Source organism: Bombina bombina, chromosome 5, assembly GCF_027579735.1.
Source record: "Bombina bombina isolate aBomBom1 chromosome 5, aBomBom1.pri, whole genome shotgun sequence".
In the NCBI taxonomy this organism is placed as follows: domain Eukaryota; kingdom Metazoa; phylum Chordata; class Amphibia; order Anura; family Bombinatoridae; genus Bombina; species Bombina bombina.
This window is the reverse complement of record NC_069503.1, coordinates 292,835,982-292,862,737: the sequence shown is the minus strand read 5'-3', so window position 1 is coordinate 292,862,737 and position 26,756 is coordinate 292,835,982. Positions and strand designations below refer to the sequence as shown.

The window sequence follows — 26,756 nt, the reverse complement described above, 5'->3', positions numbered from 1 at the left end:
ATTACGATAAACATAAAACCGATATTGCTGCCGCATCATGTGACTGATTCTCTCCTAATGAGCAATTATGAATCTAGGTAACAATATAAGACTGTACAGCAAATTTCACAGTTCTTACATAAGCGGTTGCAGAGAAAATAGACTTTCGAAATTTTCACGTAAACCAAGATGGCTGCCCGATCGTAAGATATACAGCCTCCATATTATGCACAATAGTGCTCACTGTAGATGTCAATAAACATGGCAAAAATAAAGCATTTTTGTAAAACGGTTTTTGTTTTATTATTAATTTAAATATATCGTTAAGCAATTTTGAACAATTCAAAATGGCTGCCAAACCACATGACGTATCAACTTCTCTTGAACAAATCTGAATGTTAGTCATAAGATAACTCTATAAACAAAATTTCAAGTCTGTCCCATAAGCGGTTTCGGAGAAGAAGATTTTTATAGTTTTTAAAAATGGCGCATATGAAACAAAATGGCTGTCAAGCTATGCAATGTATGGCTTTCAAATTGCACATACTAATGCTCACTATAGACCTCTACAATTTGCAGAAGTTTCATGAAAATTTGCAAATGTTTTATTTCACGAAGGCGATTGCGCAATGCGAATTTTAACTGCAATATTGTCTTTAAGGGTTATGACTATGTGTAATCATGTGTCTATTACACTGTAATATTGTTAAATATTGTAAAACTAATGTATAAAGTGCAAAATTACGCAATTAAATGGCGATAAAAAGAGGTTAATGTCTCACAGCAGCCATGTTGATTATGGAAAAATCGCAGTTTGAACAAAATTGGTAGAGGACCTTGCAAGGAGCATATGTGCAAAATTGCGCGTCATTGCACTAAGCGGTTTAGGAGAAGAAGATGTGTGAATATTTTTGCAAAATGCAAGATGGCTGCCACATCATGTGACCAAGGCACTTCTCTTGAGCAATAGCAATTTCAGGTCATAGTAGCACTAAGCACAGCAAGTTTCAAAGTTGTAACATAAGCAGTTCCAGAGCTAAAGATTTTTAAGCGTTTGTCGAAATTTGTCGCAAAAAGCAATATGGCTGCCAGAGCATGTGACCTATGAGTTCAATTTTGCATGAGATGTAGCACAGCAATAGGCTGTACCAGCATACCTGATTTTAAGAGCTTTGCAAAAACAGTTAAGCAGTTATGGGCAATTGAATACAAAGCTTGGCGGAATAAAAATAATAATAATAATAAATATAGCTGCAAGCAGCGATAGAGGTGGCCATGCGCATCAACATTGCAATGGCATACAATCAGCTAAGTCACAATATAAAGCTTTATAAAAGTTTTTACAATTCTAACATTAGCAGTTGGATAGAAAACACATTTTCGAAATGTTTGCCTTTTCAAGATGGCTGCCCCACCATATGACCAATACTTTCATCACGATCAGATGTAACTCTAGGTCACAAGATTTTGTTTTACAGCAAATTTCACAGCTTTAACATAAGCGGTTGGAAAGAAAACACGTTTTCAACATTTTCGTGTAAACCAATATGGCTTGTGACCAATTCCTTCAACATGAATAACTGTGACTCTAGGTCACAATATAAGGTTATACAGCAAGTTTCACAGTTCTAACATAAGCAGTTGCAGAGAAAATAGATTTTCAAAATATTCGCATAAAACAAAATGGCTGCCAGATCATATGATATACAGCCTCCATATTATGCATAATAATTGTCACCATAGATGTCAATAAGCATGGCAAAAATAAAGCATTTTTGTAAAACGGGTTTTGTTTTATTATTAATTTAAAAATATCGTTAAGCGTTTTTGAACAATTCAAAATAGCTGCCAAACCACATGACCTATCAACTTCTCTTGAACAAATCTGAATGTTAGTCATAAGATAACCCTGTAAACAAAATTTCAAGTGTGTGGCTTAAGCGGTTTCGGAGAAGAAGATTTTTATAGTTTTTAAAAACAGCGCATACGAAACAAAATGGCCACCAAGCTATGCAATGTATGGCTTTCAAATTGCACATACTAATGCTCACTATAGACCTCTACAATTTTCAGAAGTTTCATGAAAATTTGCAAATGTTTTATTTCACGAAGGCGACTGCGCAATGCGAATTTTAACGGCAATATTGTCTTTAAGGGTTATGACTATGTGTAATCATGTGTCTATTACACTGTATTGTTGTTAAATATTGTAAAACTAATATATAAAGTGCAAAATAACGCAATTAAATGGCGATAAAAAGGTTAATGTCTCACAGCAGCCATGTTCATTATGGAAAAATCGCAATTTAAACAAACTTGGTAGAGTTCCTTGCAAGGGGCATGTGCGCAAAATTGCGCTTTATTGCACTAAGCGGTTTAAGAGAACAAGATGTTTAAAGATTTTTGCAAAATGCAAGATGGCGGCTACATCATGCGATCAAGGCACTTCTGTAGAGCAATGGCAAATCTAGGTTATAGCAGCACTAAGCACAACAAGTTTTAAGGTTGCAACATAAGCAGTTCCAAAGCTGAAGATTATTAAGCAGTTCTCAAAATTTGTCGCAAAAAGCAATATGGCTGCGTAACTTTATGACCTATGAGTTCAATATTGCATGAGATGTAGCAGAGCAATAGGCTGTATCAGCATACCTGATTTCAAGAGTTTAGCATAAGTAATTTGTCTTTTGTGAGCAATTGACTCAAAAGAGGCAGTATTGAATTACAAATAATTACGATAAATATAAAACCGATATTGCTTCCGCATCATGTGACTGATTCTCTCCTAATGAGCAATTTTGAATCTAGGTCACAATATAAGACTGTACACCAAATTTCACAGTTCTTACATAAGCGGTTGCAGAGAAAATAGACTTTCGAAATTTTTGCGTAAACCAAGATGGCTGCCCGACCGTAAGATATATAGCCTCCATATTAAGCACAATAGTGCTCACTATAGATGTCAGTAAACATGGCAAAAATTAAACATTTTTGTAAAACGGTTTTTGTTTTATTATTAATTTAAATATATCGTTAAGCAATTTTGAACAATTCAAAATGGCTGTCAAACCACATGACGTTTCAACTTCTCTTGAACAAATCTGAATGTTAGTCATAAGATAACTCTATAAACAAAATTTCAAGTCTGTTCCATAAGCGGTTTCAGAGAAGAAGATTTTTATAATTTTTAAAAATGGCGCATACGAAACAAAATGGCCACCAAGCTATGCAATGTATTGCTTTCAAATTGCACATACTAATGCTCACTATAGACCTCTACAATTTGCAGAAGTTTCATGAAAATTTGCAAATGTTTTATTTCACGAAGGCGATTGCGCAATGCGAATTTTAACTGCAATATTGTCTTTAAGGGTTATGACTATGTGTAATCATGTGTCTATTACACTGTAATATTGTTAAATATTGTAAAACTAATGTATAAAGTGCAAAATTACGCAATTAATTGGCGATAAAAAGGTTAATGTCTCACAGCAACCATGTTGATTATGGAAAAATTGCAGTTTGAACAAACTTGCTAGAGGACCTTGCAAGGAGCATATGTACAAAATTGCGTGTCATTGCACTAAGCGGTTTAGGAGAAGAAGATGTTTGAATATTTTCGCAAAATGCAAGATGGCTGCCACATCATGTGACCAAGGCACTTCTCTTGAGCAATAGCAATTTCAGGTGATAGTAGCACTAAGCATAGCGAGTTTCAAAGTTGTAACATAAGCAGTTCCAGAGCTAAAGATTTTTAAGCGTTTGTCGAAATTTGTTGCAAAAAGCAATATGGCTGCCAGAGCATGTGACCTATGAGTTCAATTTTGCCTGAGATGTAGCACAGCAATAGGCTGTACCAGCATACCTGATATTAAGAGCTTTGCAAAAACAGTTAAGCAGTTATGGGCTATTGAATACAAAGCTTGGCGGAATAAAAAGAATAATAATAAATATAGCTGCAAGCAGCAATAGAGGTGGCCAGCGCATTATTTTTGCAATGCCATATAAGTAGTTATGTCGCAAAATAAAGCTAAATAACAACTGTTTACAGTTCTAACATAAGCATTTGGAAAAAAAACACATTTTCGAAATGTTTGCATTTTTTTAAAATGGCTGCCACACCATATGACCTATACTTTCAACATTAACAAATGTAACTCTAGGTGACAATATATGGTTATACAGCAAATTTCACAGTTTTAACATAAGCGGCTGGAAAGAAAACACAGTTTCAAAATTTTTGCGTAAACAAATATGGCTGCCACAGCTTGTGACTAATTCCTTCAACATGAACAACTGTGACTCTAGGTCACAATATAAGACTGTACAGCAAATTTCACAGATCTTACATAAGCGGTTGCAGAGAAAATAGACTTTCGAAATTTTCGCGTAAACCAATATGGCTGCCCGATCGTAAGATATACAGCCTCTATATTATACACAATAGTGCTCACTATAGATGTCAATAAACATGGCAAAAATAAAGCATTTTTGCAAAACGGTTTTTGTTTTATTATGAATTTAAATATATCGTTAAGCAATTTTGAACAATTCAAAATGGCTGCCAAACCACATGACGTATAAACTTCTCTTGAACAAATCTGAATGTTAGTCATAAGATAACTCTATAAACAAAATTTCAAGTCTGTCCCATAAGCGGTTTCAGAGAAGAAGATTTTTATAGTTTTTAAAAATGGCGCATACAAAACAAAATGGCCGCCAAGCTATGCAATGTATGGCTTTCAAATTGCACATACTAATGCTCACTATAGACCTCTACAATTTGCAGAAGTTTCATGAAAATTTGCAAATGTTTTATTTCACGACGGCGACTGCGCAATGCAAATTTTAACTGCAATATTGTCTTTAAGGGTTATGACTATGTGTAATCATGTGTCTATTACCTGTAATATTGTTAAATATTGTAAAACTAATGTATAAAGTGCAAAATTACGCAATTAAATGGCGATAAAAAGGTTAATGTCTCACAGCAGCCATGTTGATTATGGAAAAATCGCAATTTTAACAATCTTGGTAGAGGACCTTGCAAGGAGCATAAGTGCAAAATTGCGCTTTATTGCACTAAGCCGTTTAAGAGAAGAAGATGTTTAAAGATTTTCGCAAAATGCAAGATGGTTGCTACATCATGTGACCAAGTCACTTCTATTGAGCAATGGAAAATCTAGGTCATAGCATCACTAAGCTCAGCAAGTTTCAAAGTTGCAACATAAGCAGTTCCAGAGCTAAAGCTTATTAAGCAGTTCTCGAAATTTGTCGCAAAAAACAATATGGCTGCGTAACCTTATGACCTATGAGTTCAATATTGCATGAGATGTAGCATAGCAATAGGCTGTACCAGCATACCTGATTTCAAGAGTTTAGCATAAGTAATTTGTGTTTTGTGAGCAATTGACTCAAAAGAGGAAGTATTGAATTACAAATAATTACGATAAACATAAAACCGATATTGCTGCCGCATCATGTGACTGATTCTCTCCTAATGAGCAATTATGAATCTAGGTAACAATATAAGACTGTACAGCATTTTTGTAAAACGGTTTTTGTTTTATTATTACTTTAAATATATCGTTAAGCAATTTTGAACAATTCAAAATGGCTGCCAAACCACATGACGTATCAACTTCTCTTGAACAAATCTGAATGTTAGTCATAAGATAACTCTATAAACAAAATTTCAACTCTGTCCCATAAGCGGTTTCAGAGAAGAAGATTTTTATAGTTTTTAAAAATGGCGCATACGAAACAAAATGGCCGCCAAGCTATGCAATGTATGGCTTTCAAATTGCACATACTAATGCTCACTATATACCTCTACAATTTGCAGAAGTTTCATGAAAATTTGCAAATGATTTATTTCACGAAGGCGATTGCGCAATGCGAATTTTAACTGCAATATTGTCTTTAAGGGTTATGACTATGTGTAATCATGTGTCTATTACACTGTAATATTGTTAAATATTGTAAAACTAATGTATAAAGTGAAAAATTACGCAATTAAATGGCGATAAAAAAGTTAATGTCTCACAGCAGCCATGTTGATTATGGAAAAATCGCAGTTTGAACAAACTTGGTAGAGGACCTTGCAAGGAGCATATGTGCAAAATTGTGCGTCATTGCACTAAGCGGTTTAGGAGAAGAAGATGTTTGAATATTTTCGCAAAATGCAAGATGGCTGCCACATCATGTGACCAAGGCACTTCTCTTGAGCAATAGCAATTTCAGGTCATAGTAGCACTAAGCACAGCGAGTTTCAAAGTTGTAACATAAGCAGTTCCAGAGCTAAAGATTTTTAAGCGTTTGTCGAAATTTGTCGCAAAAATCAATATGGCTGCCAGAGCATGTGACCTATGAGTTCAATTTTGCATGAGATATAGCACAGCAATAGGCTGTACCAGCATACCTGATTTTAATAGCTTTGCAAAAACAGTTAAGCAGTTATGGGCAATTGAATACAAAGCTTGGCGGAATAAAAAGAATAATAATAATAAATATAGCTGCAAGCAGCAATAGAGGTGGCCAGCGCATTATTTTTGCAATGCCATATAAGTAGTTATGTCACAAAATAAAGCTATATAACAACTGTTTACAGTTCTAACATAAGCATTTGGAAAAAAAACACATTTTCGAAATGTTTGCATTTTTTAAAATGGCTGCCACACCATATGACCTATACTTTCAACATGAACAAATGTAACTCTAGGTGACAATATATGGTTATACAGCAAATTTCACAGTTTTAACATAAGCGGTTGGAAAGAAAACACAGTTTCAAAATTTTTGCGTAAACCAATATGGCTGCCACAGCTTGTGACTAATTCCTTCAACATGAACAACTGTGACTCTAGGTCACAATATAAGACTGTACAGCAATTTTCACAGATCTTACATAAGCGGTTGCAGAGAAAATAGACTTTCGAAATTTTCGCGTAAACCAAGATGGCTGCCCGATCGTAAGATATACAGCCTCTATATTATGCACAATAGTGCTCACTATAGATGTCAATAAACATGGCAAAAATAAAGCATTTTTGTAAAACGGTTTTTGTTTTATTATGAATTTAAATATATTGTTAAGCAATTTTGAACAATTCAAAATGGCTGCCAAACCACAAGACGTATCAACTTCTCTTGAACAAATCTGAATGTTAGTCATAAGATAACTCTATAAACAAAATTTCAAGTCTGTCCCATAAGCGGTTTCGGAGAAGAAGATTTTTATAGTTTTTAAAAATGGCGCATACGAAACAAAATGGCCGCCAAGCTATGCAATGTATGGCTTTCAAATTGCACATACTAATGCTCACTATAGACCTCTACAATTTGCAGAAGTTTCATGAAAATTTGCAAATGTTTTATTTCCCGAAGGCGACTGCGCAATGCAAATTTTAACTGCAATATTGTCTTTAAGGGTTATGACTATGTGTAATCATGTGTCTATTACACTGTAATATTGTTAAATATTGTAAAACTAATGTATAAAGTGCAAAATTACACAATTAAATGGCGATAAAAAGGTTAATGTCTCACAGCAGCCATGTTGATTATGGAAAAATCGCAATTTTAACAATCTTGGTAGAGGACCTTGCAAGGAGCATACGTGCAAAATTGCGCTTTATTGCACTAAGCGGTTTAAGAGAAGAAGATGTTTAAAAATTTTCACAAAATGCAAGATGGTTGCTACATCATGTGACCAAGTCACTTCTGTTGAGCAATGGAAAATCTAGATCATAGCATCACTAAGCTCAGCAAGTTTCAAAGTTGCAACATAAGCAGTTCCAGAGCTAAAGATTATTAAGCAGTTCTCGAAATTTGTCGCAAAAAACAATATGGCTGCGTAACCTTATGACCTATGAGTTCAATATTGCATGAGATGTAGCATAGCAATAGGCAGTACCAGCATACCTGATTTCAAGAGTTTAGCATAAGTAATTTGTGTTTTGTGAGCAATTGACTCAAAAGAGGAAGTATTGAATTACAAATAATTACGATAAATATAAAACCGATATTGCTGCCGCATCATGTGACTGATTCTCTCCTAATGAGCAATTATGAATCTAGGTAACAATATAAGACTGTACAGCAAATTTCACAGTTCTTACATAAGCGGTTGCAGAGAAAATAGACTTTCAAAATTTTCGCGTAAACAAAGATGGCTGCCCGATCGTAAGATATACAGCCTCCATATTATGCACAATAGTGCTCACTATAGATGTCAATAAACATGGCAAAAATAAAGCATTTTTGCAAAACGGTTTTTGTTTTATTATGAATTTAAATATATCGTTAAGCAATTTTGAACAATTCAAAATGGCTGCCAAACCACATGACGTATCAACTTCTCTTGAACAAATCTGAATGTTTGTCATAAGATAACTCTATAAACAAAATTTCAAGTCTGTCCCATAAGCGGTTTCGGAGAAGAAGATTTTTATAGGTTTTAAAAATGGCGCATACGAAACAAAATGGCCGCCAAGCTATGCAATGTATGGCTTTCAAATTGCACATACTAATGCTCACTATAGACCTCTACAATTTGCAGAAGTTTCATGAAAATTTGCAAATGTTTTATTTCACAAAGGCGATTGCGCAATGCGAATTTTAACTGCAATATTGTCTTTAAGGGTTATGACTATGTGTAATCTTGTGTCTATTACACTGTAATATTGTTAAATATTGTAAAACTAATGTATAAAGTGCAAAATTACGCAATTAAATGGCGATAAAAAGGTTAATGTCTCACAGCAGCCATGTTGATTATGGAAAAATCGCAGTTTGAACAAACTTGGTAGAGGACTTTGCAAGGAGCATATGTGCAAAATTGCGCGTCATTGCACTAAGCGGTTTAGGAGAAGAAGATGTTTGAATATTTTCGCAAAATGCAAGATGGCTGCCACATCATGTGACCAAGGCACTTCTCTTGAGCAATAGCAATTTCAGGTGATAGTAGACTAAACAGTTAAGCAGTTATGGGCAATTGAATGCAAAGCTTGGCGGAATAAAAAGAATAATAATAATAATAATAATAATAATAATCCGAACAATAACAATAGGTTGTCCTGCAACTTTGTTGCTGGCCACCTAATAATAATAATCCGAACAATAACAATAGGTTGTCCTGCAACTTTGTTGCTGGCCTTTGTTGCTGGCCACCTAATAATAATAATCCGAACAATAACAATAGGTTGTCCTGCAACTTTGTTGCTGGCCACCTAAATAGAGGTTCCTATTATATACCTAGCATAATACTATATTGTTATTTCATGTATAATAATAACTATTGTAAATTTGACACTGTTGTTGTTTTTGTTGTGAGGTATTCCATACCTTTTGTATTCACCAGCATAACCTCAATAAAAAATTATAAAAAAAAAAAAAATACTAAATTACAAAAAATAAAAAAATATAAAATTACGAAAAATAACAAACAAAATTATCCAAAATAAAAACAATTACACCTAATCTAATAGCCCTATCAAAATAAAAAAAACCTAGCCTACAATAAACTACCAATAGCCCTTAAAAGGGCTTTTTGTAGATTATTGCCCTAAAGAAATCAGCTCTTTTCCCTAAAAAAAAATACAAAGACCTTCCCCAACAATAAAACCCACCACCAAACCAACCCCCCAAAATAAAAAACCTAACTCTAAAAAAAACCTAATCTACCCATTGCCCTGAAAAGGGCATTTGAAGGGGCATTGCCCTTAAAAGGGCATTCAGATCTTTTTCTTGCCCTTAAAAGGGCATTTAGCTCTTTATAGAAAAGCCCAAACCCTAATCTAAAAAAAAAACCCACCCAAAAAAAGTTTAAAAAACCTAACACTAACCCCTGACCATCCACTTACAGTTTTTGAAGTCCGGACATCTATCCTCATCCAGGCGGCGAGAAGTCTTCATCCAGGCGGCGAGGTCTTCATCCAGGCGGCGTCTTTTATCTTCATCCAGGTGGCATCTTCTATCTTCATCCCGGCGCTGCGGAGCGGCTCAATCCTGAAGACATCCGGAGTGGAGCATCCTCTTCATACGGTTGCCGCCGTATACTGAATCTTCAATGCAAGGGAGCTTTTTCAAAATGGCGTCCCTTGCATTCCTATTGGCTGATTTGATTTTGGAAATTCAAATCAGCCAATAGGATGAGAGCTACTGAAATCCTATTGGAAATTCATATCAGCCAATAAAATCAGAGCTACACTGAAAATTGAACCAGCAGCCTTCAGAATAGCAGCCATTACTCCTGATCTAATCATTCTAGCTATAACCTAAAAAGGAGTTCTCCTGATTAAATTGATTTTACTTAGCAAAATAGACATTTCATCTATTGGGCTAGATTATGAGTGGCACGCTAAAAGTAGTGTGCGTATTACAAGTTTCATTTAAATGTATTCGCTTGAGCACAGTTGAAATTATTATGCGGCAGGATATCGCATCTTCAGAACTCTGGCTAACTGTTACGCAAGACAAAAAAAGTTGCACAAAAACCATCAAAAATCATTTAAAAGTACAGTTACACTCATAATAACACTGTCTAATAAAACTGATTTTAAAAAAATACACTAAAGAGTTATAAGGGCTCCAAGATATGAGGTCACAGGTGTTTAGAAGAAGAAAAAAGGTCTGCAAAGGGCTTTAACACAGAGATACATACATTTACATGTCTAAATATGCATATATATGTGTGTATATACTATATATATATATATATATATATATATATATATATAGTAAATATATTTAGTTGTATGTATGTTTATATGAATTAACAGACATATATATACACATATAAACACAAATACATATGTATATACAGTATATATATTTGTGTGTGTGTGTGTGCATTAACCTCTTAAGGACATATGACGGAATTTTTCCGTCATAAAACAATTGAACAAACAGAAAGCTGTGTCCTTAAAGGGTTTTAAAGCACTTTGCAGTCAAGTAGCTTAAAACATGAAAAATCATATTTATTAAATATTCATATTTAATAAAGTGTTAAACTATGTATTTACTGTAAACATTTCATATGTTTTTCACATAGGGGAATATGTTCTAAGTTTTTTTAAATAGATATATCTATATCTATCTATATATCTATACCTATATATATTCATATAGATATATAGGTATAGATATTTATTTTAACAAAAAAAAACATATATATTTAGAAATATGTTTTTAAGAATAAATAGAACATATTCTGCTATGTAAAGAACATTGGAATGTGAAATATTAATATTTCATGTAGGGTTAGCACACTTGAGAAAACATGACCGGGTTTGCGTGCAAGTAAGAGGGTTAGGTTTATTCCACTTTTCACACTTGTTTGAAAACTTTTTACTTTCACCTTGTAATACATGCACTCCTCGATGGACACAAAAAGCTTACTTATAGTGAAGTTAACATGCAAGCGAGAGCAATAAATATCGCTCCTCGTAATCTAGCCCATTATAGGCACTATAGACCGGAGTCCGGCTTCCAATATTGAGGTATAATGCGCCATTGGAAACAGTTTATAAACAAAATTGCTTCCGACAGCATATTTATCGGTTTGCGAGGGCACACAAACCGAATTACAGCTCAATGGAAACGAGCCCATACTGTTTCTTACACAATTCACATGTTAAAATATATACTATGGGGCCTATCTATCAATAGTATCAAGCTCCGAATGGAGCTTGATGCCCCGTGTTTCTGGTGAGCCTGCAGGCTCGCCAGAAACAACGGTTATGAAGCAGCGGTCACAAAGACCGCTGCTCCATAACCCTGTCCGCCTGCACTGAGCAGGCGGACAGACATCGCCAGAATTCAACCCGATCGAGTACGATCGGGTTGATTGACACCTCCCTGCAGGCGGCCCATTGGCCGCGAGTCTGCAGGGGGCGGCGTATTGCTCTCCGTATTCAGCGAAGTCTGGCGGACCTGATCCGCACTGTCGGATCAGGTCTGCCAGACTTTAGTAAATAGAGGCCTATGTATCTAGATGTGAAGTCTAATCTATATTTGATTTGAAACTTATCGCCTAGATACAAAGGTATCACTTTTTTTTATATAGTTACATGTTTTACATGGTCTCCTGCCACATTTTAATGTTCCTTTTCTTTCTAAGCTACATTCTTTTGACTTGTTAGTCCTTGCAGTATATTCATAAGTTTTTACCCTATCTCATTTTGTTGCCGCCCTTCTGGCTACTTATGAGCAGCCTACAGGTAGTATATTATATATGTTAGGGTCAATTTTTAATTTATCCATCTTTTCTATTATATTAAACACTTTGTTATATTGGTTGCTATAGTTAGTAATAAATGTAATCTTATTTTGGTTACTATTTGGGGCTTCATCCCGATTATGCTTGTTGGTAACATTCTTATCCTTTAACAGCTTATACCTGCTAATTTTCCAGACTGTTCCTTTAGTTTTATTCTTTATTGTATCCTCTTTATACTAGCCGCTCTGTTAACTCTAATGAGTGTTTGTCATACTCCTCTACTGATGTACAATTTCTACGTATTTCTTTAGACGGTATGGTTGACAAAAGTCATATCTAAGAATGTTATTTCCCCCTATCTCCTTCCTCTACAGTTCAACTCTTTTATTTGTTATAAGCCCTTTCAGTAAAACATCCAAATATTTAACCCTTACAGCATCATTCTCCCAAGTAAATTTAAAATGACATTGATTTTGATTTATATATTTAACAAAGGAAATTGCATCTGTTTTTGTACCATCCCATATAAACAGTAAGTCATCTATATAGCGGAGAATCTTTGCGCTCACGAGAGAGCATGTCCATATGTTTCAATAGGAGCCTCATTCTCATGTCATAATACACAGCATGAAAACCTAGCGCAGCGAAGGGGGTAAGTTGTGCAGCAATAGGCAGGAGATTTTAAATATATATGTATATGAATATATCCATATATATTTATGTGTTTATATGTGTATAAAAAGGAAAAATGAGTGCAAATCTCCCATAAGGGGCGCTTCCTAACCAATGCTACAAAAATAAAATATAAACAATATACAATAAACCAACAAATGCAAAACCAAAGTCCATAATAAATACAAATAAAGGCAGCACTCTGTCGAAAGATGGTCAAATCCTGAAGTTGAAGGTAATCTGAAAAAGGAAGGAAACAGAGGCGCCAAAATGGCCTAGTACCACCAAAACAGGTAATATAATAATAATATAATAATAATAATTTGCGATTTATATAGCGCTTTTTTCCCTGTGAGACTCAAAGTACTTTACAAATACACCAACATAAGACATAAAAGTTAGGAGTTTCTGAAGGTCAGATAAGCGGACTGAATGCCTGATGGAAAAGGTGGGTCTTTAGCTTTTTTTTAAAGTCTGTAAGGACAGTGCCTCTCTGATTGCGCATGGTAAAGAGTTCCAGAAAGTAGGGGCAGCGTGGCAGAATGCTCTGGAGCCTGAGTTTGTCCTTATTCTTGGTACTGAGAGGAGGGATGTGTTGGCTGACCTAAGTGAACGGGATGGGATGTAGGGTGTCTGGAGATCTTTCAGGTACTGTGGGCCTTGGTTGTTTAAGGCTTTGAAGGTCAGCAGGCCAATTTTAAAATATGTTTGCCATTTAATTGGAAGCCAATGCAGGGTGTGGAGAACAGGTGTTATGTGGCAGGAGCGAGTTTGATTGGTCAATAGTCTTGCTGCTGCGTTTTGTACTATCTGAAGGCGATGGAGTTCTTTTTTTGGGAGGCCCAAGTAAAGTGCATTGCAGTAATCTAGCCTAGAGGATACAAATGCATGGATTAATGTTGGCATATCATCCGGTGGAATTAAGTGTTGTATCCTGGCTATGTTTTTCAGATGAAAGTAGGCAGATTTTATTACGGAGGAAATCTGCTGATAGGTAAGACAAATGGCTACTCACATGTGTGATGCACCCAATGGTGCTACTGGGACAGGCTGGAACTTCACAGTAGTCCAGCTCACTGAATGGAAGCAAACTGCTGCCCAGGTCAGGAGGATTCCAGAGTGGTCATAACCGGTGCCTGTGTAGGGATAGAATGCGAACTACCATGGCCGAGTACAATTTGGTAAAGCAAAATTGTTTGTTAAGGTCACACTTACAAGATGGAAAGCACCTCCAGGTGCAATACAGGTAGGCTGGGACTTCTCAGCCGCCCAGCAGACTGAACTCCAATGCCAAACAGGTTACACTCCAATCCCCAGGATAAGGGATAATAGAATCCAGCAGCAAGTGTATATGATAAAAACAATTCTTTGCTAAAAGCAATGTGTTTCTCAGCCTCTATAGGGCTGTTTCCTCAGGTTATTATACAAAACATTAAAAAATACACTTGCTATTTAAAAGGTGACCAACCCTCTGATTGGTTAATAGATAATGAGTTTTGTCTGTGTGTTGTTACATTGGAATGTTAAATATGTACAGTAAATATACAATAAAACACAAATATCTAAATACATATGTACACCCGCACACACATGTCTAATATATATATATATACTGTATATATATATATATGTGTGTATGTATGTATGTAGACATTTATATATATATATATATAAAAGTACATAAAAGACAGCATTCACTGGGCTTTGGGCTTGAAAAAAGGTGAAGCCAAGTGCCTTTTATTCAGTGACGTTTCAGGGAATACACCCCTTCATTAGGTCTTATGAAGGGGTGTATTCCCCGAAACGTCACTGAATAAAAGGCACTTGCTTCACCTTTTTTCAAGCCCAAAGCCCAGTGAATGCTGTCTTTTATGTACTTTTATGTACTTATATATATTGCAATCTACCTTTTTGCTAGGCAACCAATTCAGACCAGCATACAATGAAGCAAAATAACCATGTTATGTATTAATTCAATGGGCCAGGTATTGGTAATTGGAACTATCAAATGAGTTTTAGCTGAAAGTCAATTAAAGGGATATTAAACAGTATCATATATTAATATAAAGTGTGTAATTATTTATTTGGTTCCCTTTTCCTGTTGGTTTTCTAAAATTCACTCAGTTTCTATAAAGTAAAAATTCACTTAAAAAAGGGCCATGATACCCAAATGTTGAAACACTTAAAAGTGATGCAGCATAGCTGAAAAAAGCTGACTAGAAAATATTACCTGAACATCTCTATGTAAAAAAGAAAGATATTTTACCTCAAAATGTCCTAAGTATTCACATCCCATTGTAAAGGACTTTAAGCAGCAAATCAGTATGTCTGTCCCGGCGGGACAGGCAAGGGAGTGAGCCTCATGCACACTCATGTTATTTCTCTATTCACAGGGCCGTCTTTAGCACAGGGCAAAAGGGGCAGCTGCCCAGGGCCCAGTCTTTGTTGAGGGGCCCAAGTGTCCTTAAAATTATTTTTATTTTTTTTGGTTCATGCCAGACTGCTGATGTCATGTGACATGAGGGACACACACAGTCAGTCCTAATACTGTCACAGTCAAAAGTGCTTATATGTATTTGTGCCAGACCGTGCCGGTGTCATGTGACATGCAAAGCTACTGCCATGTGCTGTTTTAGGTGTGCACTGTTCAGCACTGGATGCTAAGCCCTAACTCGGCATCCAGCCAATTCCACTGCATCAGAAAAGGTCCTGCTGGGGTTACCACTGTTACCAGGTAACTGCTCTGGTGGTGGGGATTGTTTCTGGGTAGGGCTGACTGTGGGCGCATGCAGCAGAAAGCTGGAGCGGCAGGCACGTGAGGATTTGAGCATCTGTGCAGCTGTACACACTGCTCTCTTCAGTCTTGAGGCTGTGTGACTCGTCTCACAGTGTATCCATGCGGCCTTGGGCAGACAGCATCCAGTCTGCTGGTCCCCTTAGCCCTGCTCTTTCTGCTTTGTAGAAAGGTGTCAGTGGGAAGAATAAGCGCCCCTCCCCCATGCAGCATTGTCCAGTGCAGGGTGAGAGGGAACTTGTTCCTAGCAAATAAGTGACATGTGCTGCTAGATGATCCACTGCTGAGCTAATAATTAAAAAAAAAAATTATAAAATATATTGATTTAGTTGTTTTTTGGGATGTTGGGGTGGAGAGCGAAATTGCATGGGGGGGGGCAATAAAATGTTTGCCCAGGGTCCAGTCAATATTAAAGACAGCTCTGCCTATTCAGTTTAAGGAAGTTTACTATGAAATCTCATTAGAGTTAAGTGAAATCTCATGAGATCACAGTAAAAGAGTTAATGACCTCAGCACTGCTGATGCTGATAAGGCTGCAGTTAATTTCTTAATATTTTTTTTTATCTGCAGCTGGGCAGCAGCTGAATTTTAACTTTTTACACAGCACTTACTCTGCTGAGCTGAGGAAATTGTGAGGTTAAATATCTTCCTTTTTTACATAGAGATTCTCAGGTGATATTGTCAGCTTTTTACAGTTATATTGCATCAGTGATTTAGCATATGATTTAGCATATGAGTATTATGTCCCTTTACGTTGCCCCTTATCTCTCTCTCTCCTGCTGAAAACAAGTAGGGACAGAACATAGGATTATTTAAATTGGATTCCACAAAGCTTTGTTTGCACATAAATAAATAGAAAAGTAGTTAAAAAATGGCGGCACCCATTACTTTATAGAAACTTAAGTACTTTATAGAAACTAAACCTTAGTTTACACTTTTATTTTCAATACTTAAACAACTAATATATTTGTAAATAAATACATCTACATATTATTCTAAGGCCAATGTTTGCTTTGAATCCATCATTATGTCTACCATGTATTTACCATTTAACATCCCAACCAATGATCTATACAAGTCATCATAAAGCCACATAGATCTGCAGAAATTAAGCACATTAAGCGTAATTCTGCAACTATATTAATTTATTTTAAGATTTAAACTACATATGGAGGCATATTTAAGAAATGTCTTGCGGACCTGATCCGACAGTGCGAATCAGGTCCGCAAGACATCGCTGAATTCATTCGGAGCTTGATAGATAGGCCACATTGCGTGCAATTTTGCTCTATAAAATGGCATTAAAGAATTATAATGGAATTACAATAAGGCAGGCAGGTTTATAAACATATGTGATAGTTTAAAGTGATGGCAGACGTTCCACTTTTTAAAATTAGATGTGGAATGGAAAATATATTTTAGGTGGACTTATATTGATCACTTCTAATAAAGATGCCTTGTAACTTACTTTTGAATCTAGCCGAATCAATCTAATACCCTGTGCTTCGGTCGCCTACTTCAAAAGGATTTTTTTTGGGAGCTAAAGTTTTGAACTGTTCTCCAATCGTTTCTAGCTACAACAAAAGTCCTGTATGGCTAGAGCACCGTTTGGAGAACAGTTCAAACCGTTTGCTCACAAAAACTTTTTATTTTGAAGTGAGTGGCTGGAGCACGGAGTATTAGCATTTCATAGCTAAATTAAAAAGTAAGTTATCAGGACTGGAAAACCCACCATTTTCAGAGCTAAATATCAGGAAAAGGGGGCAAAATAAACAATGAAAGTATATTACAAATTTGTTTTACAATACACAATTATATGTATTTACAAATTTAAAAATGCTTAAATTTGTCATTTTTAATGTTACATGCAGTTGCAATTTAAAACAAGAAGAATTTTTGTCAAAAGTAAGCCAGTCCCTGAAAAACACAAAATTGGATTTCTATAACTTAATTAAAGGGACACTGAACCCAAATCCATTCCTTCATGATTCAGATAGAGCATGCAATTTTAAGCAACTTTCTAATATACTCCTATTATCAGTTTTTCTTCATTCTCTTGCTATCTATATTTGAAAAAGAAGGCATCTAAGCTGTTTTTTTTTTGGTTCAGACCTCTGGACAGAACTTTTTTATTGGTGGATGATTTTATCCACCAATCAGCAAGAACAACCCAGGTTGTTCACCAAAAATGGGTCGGCATCTAAACTTACATTCTTGCATTTCAAATAAAGATACCAAGAGAATGAAGAAAATTTGATAATAGGAGTAAATTAGAAAGTTGGTTAAAATGTCATGCTCTATCTGAATCACAAAAGAAAAAATGTGGGTTCAGTGTCCCTTTAATCTGATTTAACACATTATAAGTTAAAAAAACATCCATAGTTATAGAACAAAACTGATAACGCACAAAGTAGTTGACCTAATTTTAAGGGGAACATGAAATAATTTTGTTAATTGAAAGCTCATTTTTGCATCAGTAAAAATGCTGTGACAAACATGAGGGACAAGCATTATTTTTGAGGCAATGATATTACAATTAACCTTTTTGTCAATTCTTTTATTATCTAGAATGTCAGAGATGGCTGAAAAGCTTTGTGTCCTGTTTCCCTAAACCTTACTCTATACCCTGTCCCTAAACTTAGCCTTTAGCTAACTGAGCCTTAGCCATGACCCTAGTCTACTCTAACCTACTACACAAATGGGGAATATTATTAATGCAGATATATTATTCTGGCAGTATTAGTGTACCAGCAATATTGTTACTGATGTGCCATCATAGTTGCAAAAATGTGGATTGTTACTGCAGTGTATTACTGGCTCTATCATAGAAAAGTTACAGAGTAAAGGCAGGGCCACATACTGTTGAAGAGTCAGTGGAGCGTTCCTATTTTAAAAAAAATAATGTTGCTTTAGAAAAATGTATAATAATATTTTTTTTGACATTAGATAAAATTAAACCATTCCATCATTGCATGATTTTATTTCATTTTTACATGAAATTATTAAACAAGTAGGAATACAATTAGGGGATTATTTATATTGAACTGTTTTGCACATATAGCACTATATATATATATATTGTAGTTTATAATAAGACAAATCAACTATTTTTTTTTTATTTTTTTTTAGCTAAAGGTTTACTTCAACAACCTAAAAATGGATGAGGAAATAATGCTGCCTGCAAATACAAATGACTGGACTAAGGATCATGTGAAATTTTGGGTTTCAAATAATGTTAAAATTGAACCAAAGGAAGCTGAAATTCTTTATACACAAAATGTGTCAGGTGAAGTGCTTAAAGAACTACTCAAGGATGACCTTGTTAAAATGGGATTGACATATGGATCAGCTGTATTAATTGGCATTCATTTAAGAAAACATAATGACAAATTGAACATAGATAACAAAAGAGATAGTGTAGAGCAAAACAAACAAATATCCACACAAAAAGATAAAAAAGAATCAGCAAGAAGGCAGGGGAATACAAAATGTGGAGAGAATATAATATCAGAGGCTCGTGAATGTAGTGATGCACCTGCCAACAGTACCATCCAACCACAAACTGAGCAAGATTTGAGTAAACCTGAAAATACCTCTGATAATTTTCTCTCAAAACAAACTTGTCAGCCATTTCCTTTTGATACCGTCCATGATGGTACACGCTACAGGCAACATTACATTCTTCCACCTGAATCAGGACCCTCTAATTATATTGAACCTGTTCATGAGTACAAGGAATTTACTAATACAGCAAATGCATCTGAAGAAGATAAAAAAATAAAATTTTGCAACGAGGTGTTTAGGTTTGCAGCTGCATGCATGAACACTCGTACCAATGGTACAATCCATTTTGGAGTATGTGACAAACCCCATGGGGAAATTATTGGCATTCAAATAGAAAACAAAGATAAATACATTAATTATTTCAGTCAAATGATTGTTAAATACTTTGAGGGTAAGCAATTAGATATTGCAAAAAAGTGTATTCGCCCCCCAAGATTTGTGGAGGTGCTATATCAAGACAACTTACAGTCTGATAGAGTTGTCATCGAAGTGGATGTAGTGCCCAACTATCATCTTTGTAAATCAGAAATATTCCAGACATTTCAACAAATTGACAAGAATGGATGGAAAAGGAGTAAAGATTGTTCTTGCTTTGTTAGAGAGGGTGCAAGTTCTAGAGATATTTTAGCTAATATACAACATAATAGTGCAGACTACAAAGACTTTTGCACTCAAGTACCATCAAGAGATGATGTCAGAAAGCAAGCTGAAGAACATAAAATAACCGTAAACCCAAATTTTGATGGCGTAAAACTTGTGCGCTTAATTACAGGTGATAAAGACACTTTGGACAATTCTTACTATAAAAGATATATCTTAGTAACCAACAAATGTCATCCAAATAACATAAATCATCTTAACTTCATCCATGAAATAAAATGGTTTGCAGTGTTGGATTTTGACCCAGAATCTCTTATAAGTGGCATATGCAAATATTACAGAGAAAAAAGAGTTGCAAATCTGCATTTTCCAAATCAGTTTCAGGAAATGAATATTGAAAAATCTGAAGAGCTTAAACTTTATCAGCAAACAAGTTGGATCTTCTGTAATGGAAGATCCGATCTTAAATGCAAAGATTATGAACCAGTAAGTTCAAAGGAGTGGCAAAAATCAAAAGCGGCTGAAGTAGGCAAGTTAGTTTCTTTCTTTACAAGGAAAGACGTAATGGAACGTGGGAAATTTCTAGTCATCTTTCTTTTACTGTCCATGGTGGAAGATCCAGCTGATCCTATGAATGAAGTATTCAGAATGTTTTTTCAAGAACTGGGGGGAATAAATGACATCTTATGTATATGTGAAACTGCCCAAATTTTTCAGAGATGGAAAGATTTACAACTTAAATATGTAAATGAAAAGGAATTAGAGGATAGATGTGTTTACAACCTGAGCGTTAAAAATATAAATGGTACTATCTTAAAACTGAAATCTCAGATACAGTCCACTAAACGAATTTTGCCATCTGATATGGGTTCTTCTATTTTGCTGCCAAAAAAGGATGAGGAAGTGATGACATGTTTGGAAATTCTTTGTGAAAATGAATGTCAGGATACAGAGCTAGAAAAATGTGAAAATAAATTTAATACATTTATGACCACTAAAGAAGAGCATTTTTATCGTGGTGGAAAAGTGTCATGGTGGAATTTCTACTTCTCAATGAGAAACTTCACAGGCCCATTTATTAAAAGAGATGTTTATGATAAGTTAGAAGAGATGATAAAGTCTTGTTCCAATTCTCAGAAGCAGATAAGTGTAAAAACATTTACACTTTATCACCATGTGGGCTGTGGAGGTACAACTGTGGCCAAACACATTCTCTGGGATCTTAGAAATACATTTCGATGTGCAGTGCTAAAACAGAACCTATCAGACCACAAAGAAATTGGGGAGCAAGTGGTGAATTTGGCCACATATGGATGCTCTGATCACAAAGACTATTTTCCTGTGCTTCTGCTTGTTGATGATTGTGAAGAAGATGAAACATATGTTTTACAGAACTACATTCAGGCAGCAATTGCTGAAAAGAATATAAAATATGACAAACCTGCAGTGATCATTTTAAATTGCACAAGATCTCAAAACCCAGAACAAACTTCAATTCGTAACTGTCTTCACAGTGTTTCTTTGACACATGTCCTTTCTCCACAGGAACAAAGAGCTTTTGAGGCAAAACTTAAAACTATTGAGAAACAACACAATAAACCAGATAATTTCTATTCTTTCATGATATTAAAAAGCAACTTTGACGAGAACTATATAAAAAACATTGTGAGAAATATACTCAAAGGCTTAAATATTGAAAGAAAGGAAGACCAGCTAATTGCTTATCTCGCCATGCTCAACACATATATATGTGATTCAACCCTATCAGCTTCCATATGTGAAGATTTTCTAGGAATAACAGGAACAGGGGCATTTTGGGGTAAAGAGACCATAGAAGAAAAAATGGGGATTTTTTTTACTATAATGTTACAAAATGAGTTTGAAGAATGTGGAAAGTACCAGGGAATACGCATAATCCATCCGCTAATTGCTAAGCATTGCTTAGATGAGCTCAGATCAACATTTGACTTATGCAAAAGTGACATTGTATTAAATTTACTAGGAATTCAAATGTTTTATGAAAGATCAATAGGCAGAGATAAATTTGTACAAAACATGAAAAGCATGCTAATCACCAGACATCGAAAAGAACATGGTGATGAAACTGACACTTTGTTTTCTCCTCTAATTGAAGATATACGAAAAGAAGAAGGCAATGAAAGTGTGAAGAAAGTTCTGGAAGCTGGAGTTAACAGTTTTAAACAAACCCCATACATTTGCCAAGCATTAGCAAGACACTTTTACCTCAGAGAGAAAAACTTTTCTAGTGCTTTAGAATGGGCAAACAAGGCAAAGAAAATTGCACCTGGTAATTCTTTTATTTTAAATACATTAGGTCAAATATATAAATGTCAATTAAAGAGCTTGATGGATAAAAAGAATCATCTAACAGCAGACAAATTGAAAAATCTTCTTGAAACTGCTGTATTTGCCTCAGAAACATTTGAACAATGCCAAGTACAGGCAGGAAAAGGAGAAGCTGAGAGAGAGGACTCAAAATTAACAAAGTCTAAAAGAACTCAAATGTATAATATAGCTGGATATCTTGGACAGATCGAAGTCTATGTGTGTACAGTTGAAATACTTTTGCAGCTACCATGGTTAAAGCCAAATGATGTAATATCCAAGAAACAGTTGTTAAATTACTTGTCAGGAAAACGGGACATTTCAGTTGAGAACACTGGTGAAAGTTATACAGATTTTTTTACTATACTCACTGATTTTAGATACTTTCTAATCAAAATAAAATCCAAACTAGAGGTCTTGTTTACATTCTTTGATGATTATTTTGTCTATTTAAAACAAAAAAATATGATGAGGGAAAGCACAGAGTTTAAAACAAATGCAGCTGTTTCTGATCTTTTTAAAATTTACAGAAAAGTATTCTGTAATGAAAACTTAATACAGACCTTAAGCAAAGAAGATGGACTAAAAGGGAGCAATTTTCTGCATTTAGAAAAAATCAAGGCAGGTCTAGAGTCGTATAAAGCTGACCGATTTTCAGGAATACTGCAGTATCTCACTAAAAAAGATCAAGAGAAATTGGAAGCAATAGTAAAAGCCTATAAATATTTACTAGACCATCAAACAAACCTAGAGAGGGAAAAACAAAATTTCATTTTGGCTAATATTGTACTTCAGTGCGTGTTTCCTAAATCAAAATATATTTGTCCCATGGAAACCTTGAAAAATCACCTCAGACTGATTTTGCAGGATGTTGGATTTGATTGTAAAGATTTGGAGCCATACTTCCTTGCTTCATTGTTGTTCTGGCCACAATCACTGAGTGAGCTTGACAATGACTCCAAAGATCTAGCAAAATGTATTCCTACAATGAAAAAAATATTCAAAGAAAAGTACAAATATAGCTTGCATTCAAAACAACCAATTGCTCATTTTTTCTTAGGAAGACATAAGAGACTTATTCATAGAGGAAAAATTGATGAACATTTTAAAGGAGTGCCTGGATTAAATTTCCTCTGGCAAGATGGTGAGATATGGAAAGAGAAGCCAGTACAAGATATTTTACTCCGTGTAAATGGCAGGACAGAGAATAAAGTTATATATTTGGAAATAGGCAATGATGAAAGCGTAAAGATACCAGTACGCCCTGCTCATTTTGGACAGCTGAGAAGAGGAAATAGCATTGAGTCTGTTTCTTTCTATTTGGGATTTTCAATAGATGGTCCAATAGCATATGGTATAGAAAGCAGAACTTACGCAAACTGTTAACTAAAAGAAAAATCACTAAATTTACACTAGTTCTATTAAAGTGACATAAAAGGGACAGTAAACACTTGACATTTTAATATAACATGTTTAGTTATACATAGTAAAATAACTTTTCTATTTACTTTCATAATTTATGTTGCCCTTTTTTATATAATTTAGTTTTGAAAACTGTAGATTTTCTAACTTTTGGAACTGGAAATAGATACTGCAGACTTATCAAGTCTAAACCTAGCTTGTCTTCCCCAAAATTAATTAACTTCTACTCCATTAAAATGTTTTATAAATTAGGGATTATCACAATCTATAAATAAATGTTGTTTATTGATGTTCAGGTTCACAAGCAATAATTTTTATTATCAGCAACGCATTTTACATGATCATTTCTGTGAGATTAAGTCCTAGGGGTCAATTTATCAAGCTCCATACGGAGCTTGATGCCCTGTGTTTGCTCGCCGGAAACAAAAGTTATGAAGCAGGGTTCTAAAGACCGCTGCTCCATAACCTGTCCGCCTGCTCGGAGGAGGCGAACAGAAATCAACCCGATCGTAATGCAGTCGGCATATATCTATAGTATGTGCAGCAGACATGATACGCTTCATCGTATCATGTCCGCTCGCACATTAATAAATTGACCCCATATACTTAACATGAACCAGGCACAATCACAATTTGTAAAATTTTTGACAAATTTACAGGTCTACTTTCCACTTATCAAGTTTCACAACTAAAACAATTTTATAAACTCCCACACAACATTTTTTATACTTATAACCGAGTAGCCCAAAAAGATAAATGTAACATTTGCTTTGTGAATGGGAAAAACACATTGACATTACCGCTGCTATATCAAATGACTTTAGAAACATCACCGTGCAATAACAAATGTTACCTGCTCAATCAATTAAAGTTGCAAAAATAATCTTAAGTACTTTTACACTAATACAAATGCAGAGAAGTGTCCACTGTACCATTAGTGCCCCTGTTCAAATCCCTTAGAAAGACATATATGTCTCAAAGGTTTTAGAGAACGATAGGTAAATTGCACACGTCATCTGCTGGCATCACTATGCACTGTGATGTAATTGTTAAACACATAAAACTGCCATTTTGTTTGACATTCATCTGCACATTTGCTTTTGGATTATAAAAAATGCTTATTATTTGCAAAATGTTCAGATACACAATATACAAAACTACACAACCTGTAAATTATCTGGATTGTGTTAATCTGGTTTCCTTCACAGTGTCTTGTCTGGGCCAAATTTAGCCTCCTACACTGATATAGCATACAGAAATAATATGAAATACAAAATGGCATATATACAGCTCCTTTACAATCCATAATGAATGCCTCTGCCAGGCTCATCTTCCTTGTACGTTGCTCTTCATCTGCCGCACCTCTCTGCCAATCCCTTCACTGGCTTCCTCTTGCCTCCAGGATTAAACACAAAATTCTCACTCTGACACACAAAGCCCTCAATTGCATTGCTTCCCCTTACATCTCAGACCTTGTCTCCAAATACTTTCCCTCCCGTCCCCTTCGCTCTGCTCATGACCTCCTCCTCTCCTCCTCTCTTGTTACCTCCTCACATTCCCGTTTACAGGACTTCTCCAGTTTGGCTCCCATCTTGTGGAACTCTCCGCCTCACTCCACAAGACTCTCCCCTAGTTTTGAAAGCTTCATGCACTCCCTAAAGACTACTGTTCAGGGATGCATACAACCTACACTAACCTTTCCTAATACCAGTTCCTCTCCTTCATTGCTATCCGCAATAAACCCCCTTAGCATGTAAGCCTAAGAGCACAACTGTTTGCAGATCACCTTCATAAGAGCGTACTACAACAGTGCGACTCTCGGCAGGGCCCTACCCATTTGATCCCTATAAATGTTATATTGTATACCGCCTATGTTTATAGTGCTGCGGAATCTGTTGGCGCTCTACAAATAACCGATAATAATAATAATAATATACAAACCTGTAATTACATATGTATGTATGCTTAGTAATAAATATGTATACTTTGTTACAGGCACATCATTTATTATGCTTTTTATCCTAAACTGTTTTGTTGTTAGGTTGTATGCCAATGCTTTACTGAATGTTTAATATATGTAATTATTTCAGTGTAATGTTTTATTATTTTATTAGTTAATAGATTAAATAGTTTCACATTAAATAAATAAATAAAAATCATGTAATAATTATGTGCTACTTTGAAATATAAAGAAAATCAATGTTTAAGCAATTGATTTTTGCTTTTTGAACACAATGAAAACAACAAAGATATATGTATTCCTTCTCCTTCCTCATAAAGGGACATACAATGTTATCTAAACTAAAATGCTCTCAAGACTGTCTGATATAGTATAACATTTAATCTATATGCAGCCATGATTTTAATTATTGTAGCTCTGAAACATTAGAATCTCATTTTAAACTTGTCGTATTTAGCTAATTAATTTTTATTTTCTGTAACATTTTACTGCATATTTGTACAATAAATTATATATTTTTATTATAATATTTCCTCTCATGTGACTTTTTCTATACATTGTACCCAGATTATTTTAAATTAAAGGGAGAATAAAGTCAAAATTAAACTTTCATGATTCAGATACAGCTCACAATTTGAAACAACTTTCCAATGTACTTCTTGTATGTAAATTGATTCATTCTTTTGTTATCCTTTATTGAAAAGCATACCTTGGTAGGTTTTGGAGCAGGAATGCACTACTGGGAGCTAACTACTGATTGGTGGTTGCCTATATGTTCCTCTTGTGGTTGGCTCACTGGATCTGTTAGCTAGCTCCCAGCAATGCATTGCTGCCCCTTTAACAAGAGAATGAAGCACATTTGATAATAGAAGTAAATTAGAAATTTGTTTACAATTGTTTGCTCTATCAGAACCATGAAAGACATTTATTTTGATTCAATTACTCTTTTTAAGGTATCAGTATAACCTCTCACTAAGGGCCTGATTCTCTAAAGCTCTCTGTTCTACGGATAGTCTATCAGGGAATGTACTAAAGTAAATTTTTCCCTTGACGACTTTGCATCTCCTTATTGTGAGTTCCCTAATGGTATGTATGTTAAAGAGACACATTTATATTACAATATAGTGTTTGTGATGCCCGGGGTTAACCAGCCCTGCACCCGTCACTTGTTTGTCAAAGAAAGGGTTAGCAGACTCTTTCCA

The 26,756-nt window shown here is 35.1% G+C and overlaps 1 protein-coding gene across 1 annotated transcript in view; it reads left to right on the top strand.

Annotated features, from left to right (window-relative positions):
* LOC128660283 (sterile alpha motif domain-containing protein 9-like) overlaps positions 1–26,081 on the top strand; it is a 34,828-nt gene extending 8,747 nt beyond the window's left edge. The window contains exon 2 of the mRNA XM_053714048.1: positions 18,792–26,081. Coding sequence (XP_053570023.1) covers positions 18,819–23,558 — 4,740 coding nt within the window. The 5' untranslated portion in view covers positions 18,792–18,818 and the 3' untranslated portion in view covers positions 23,559–26,081. The remainder of the gene's footprint in view (positions 1–18,791) is intronic.
* Positions 26,082–26,756: the final 675 nt, after the last annotated feature.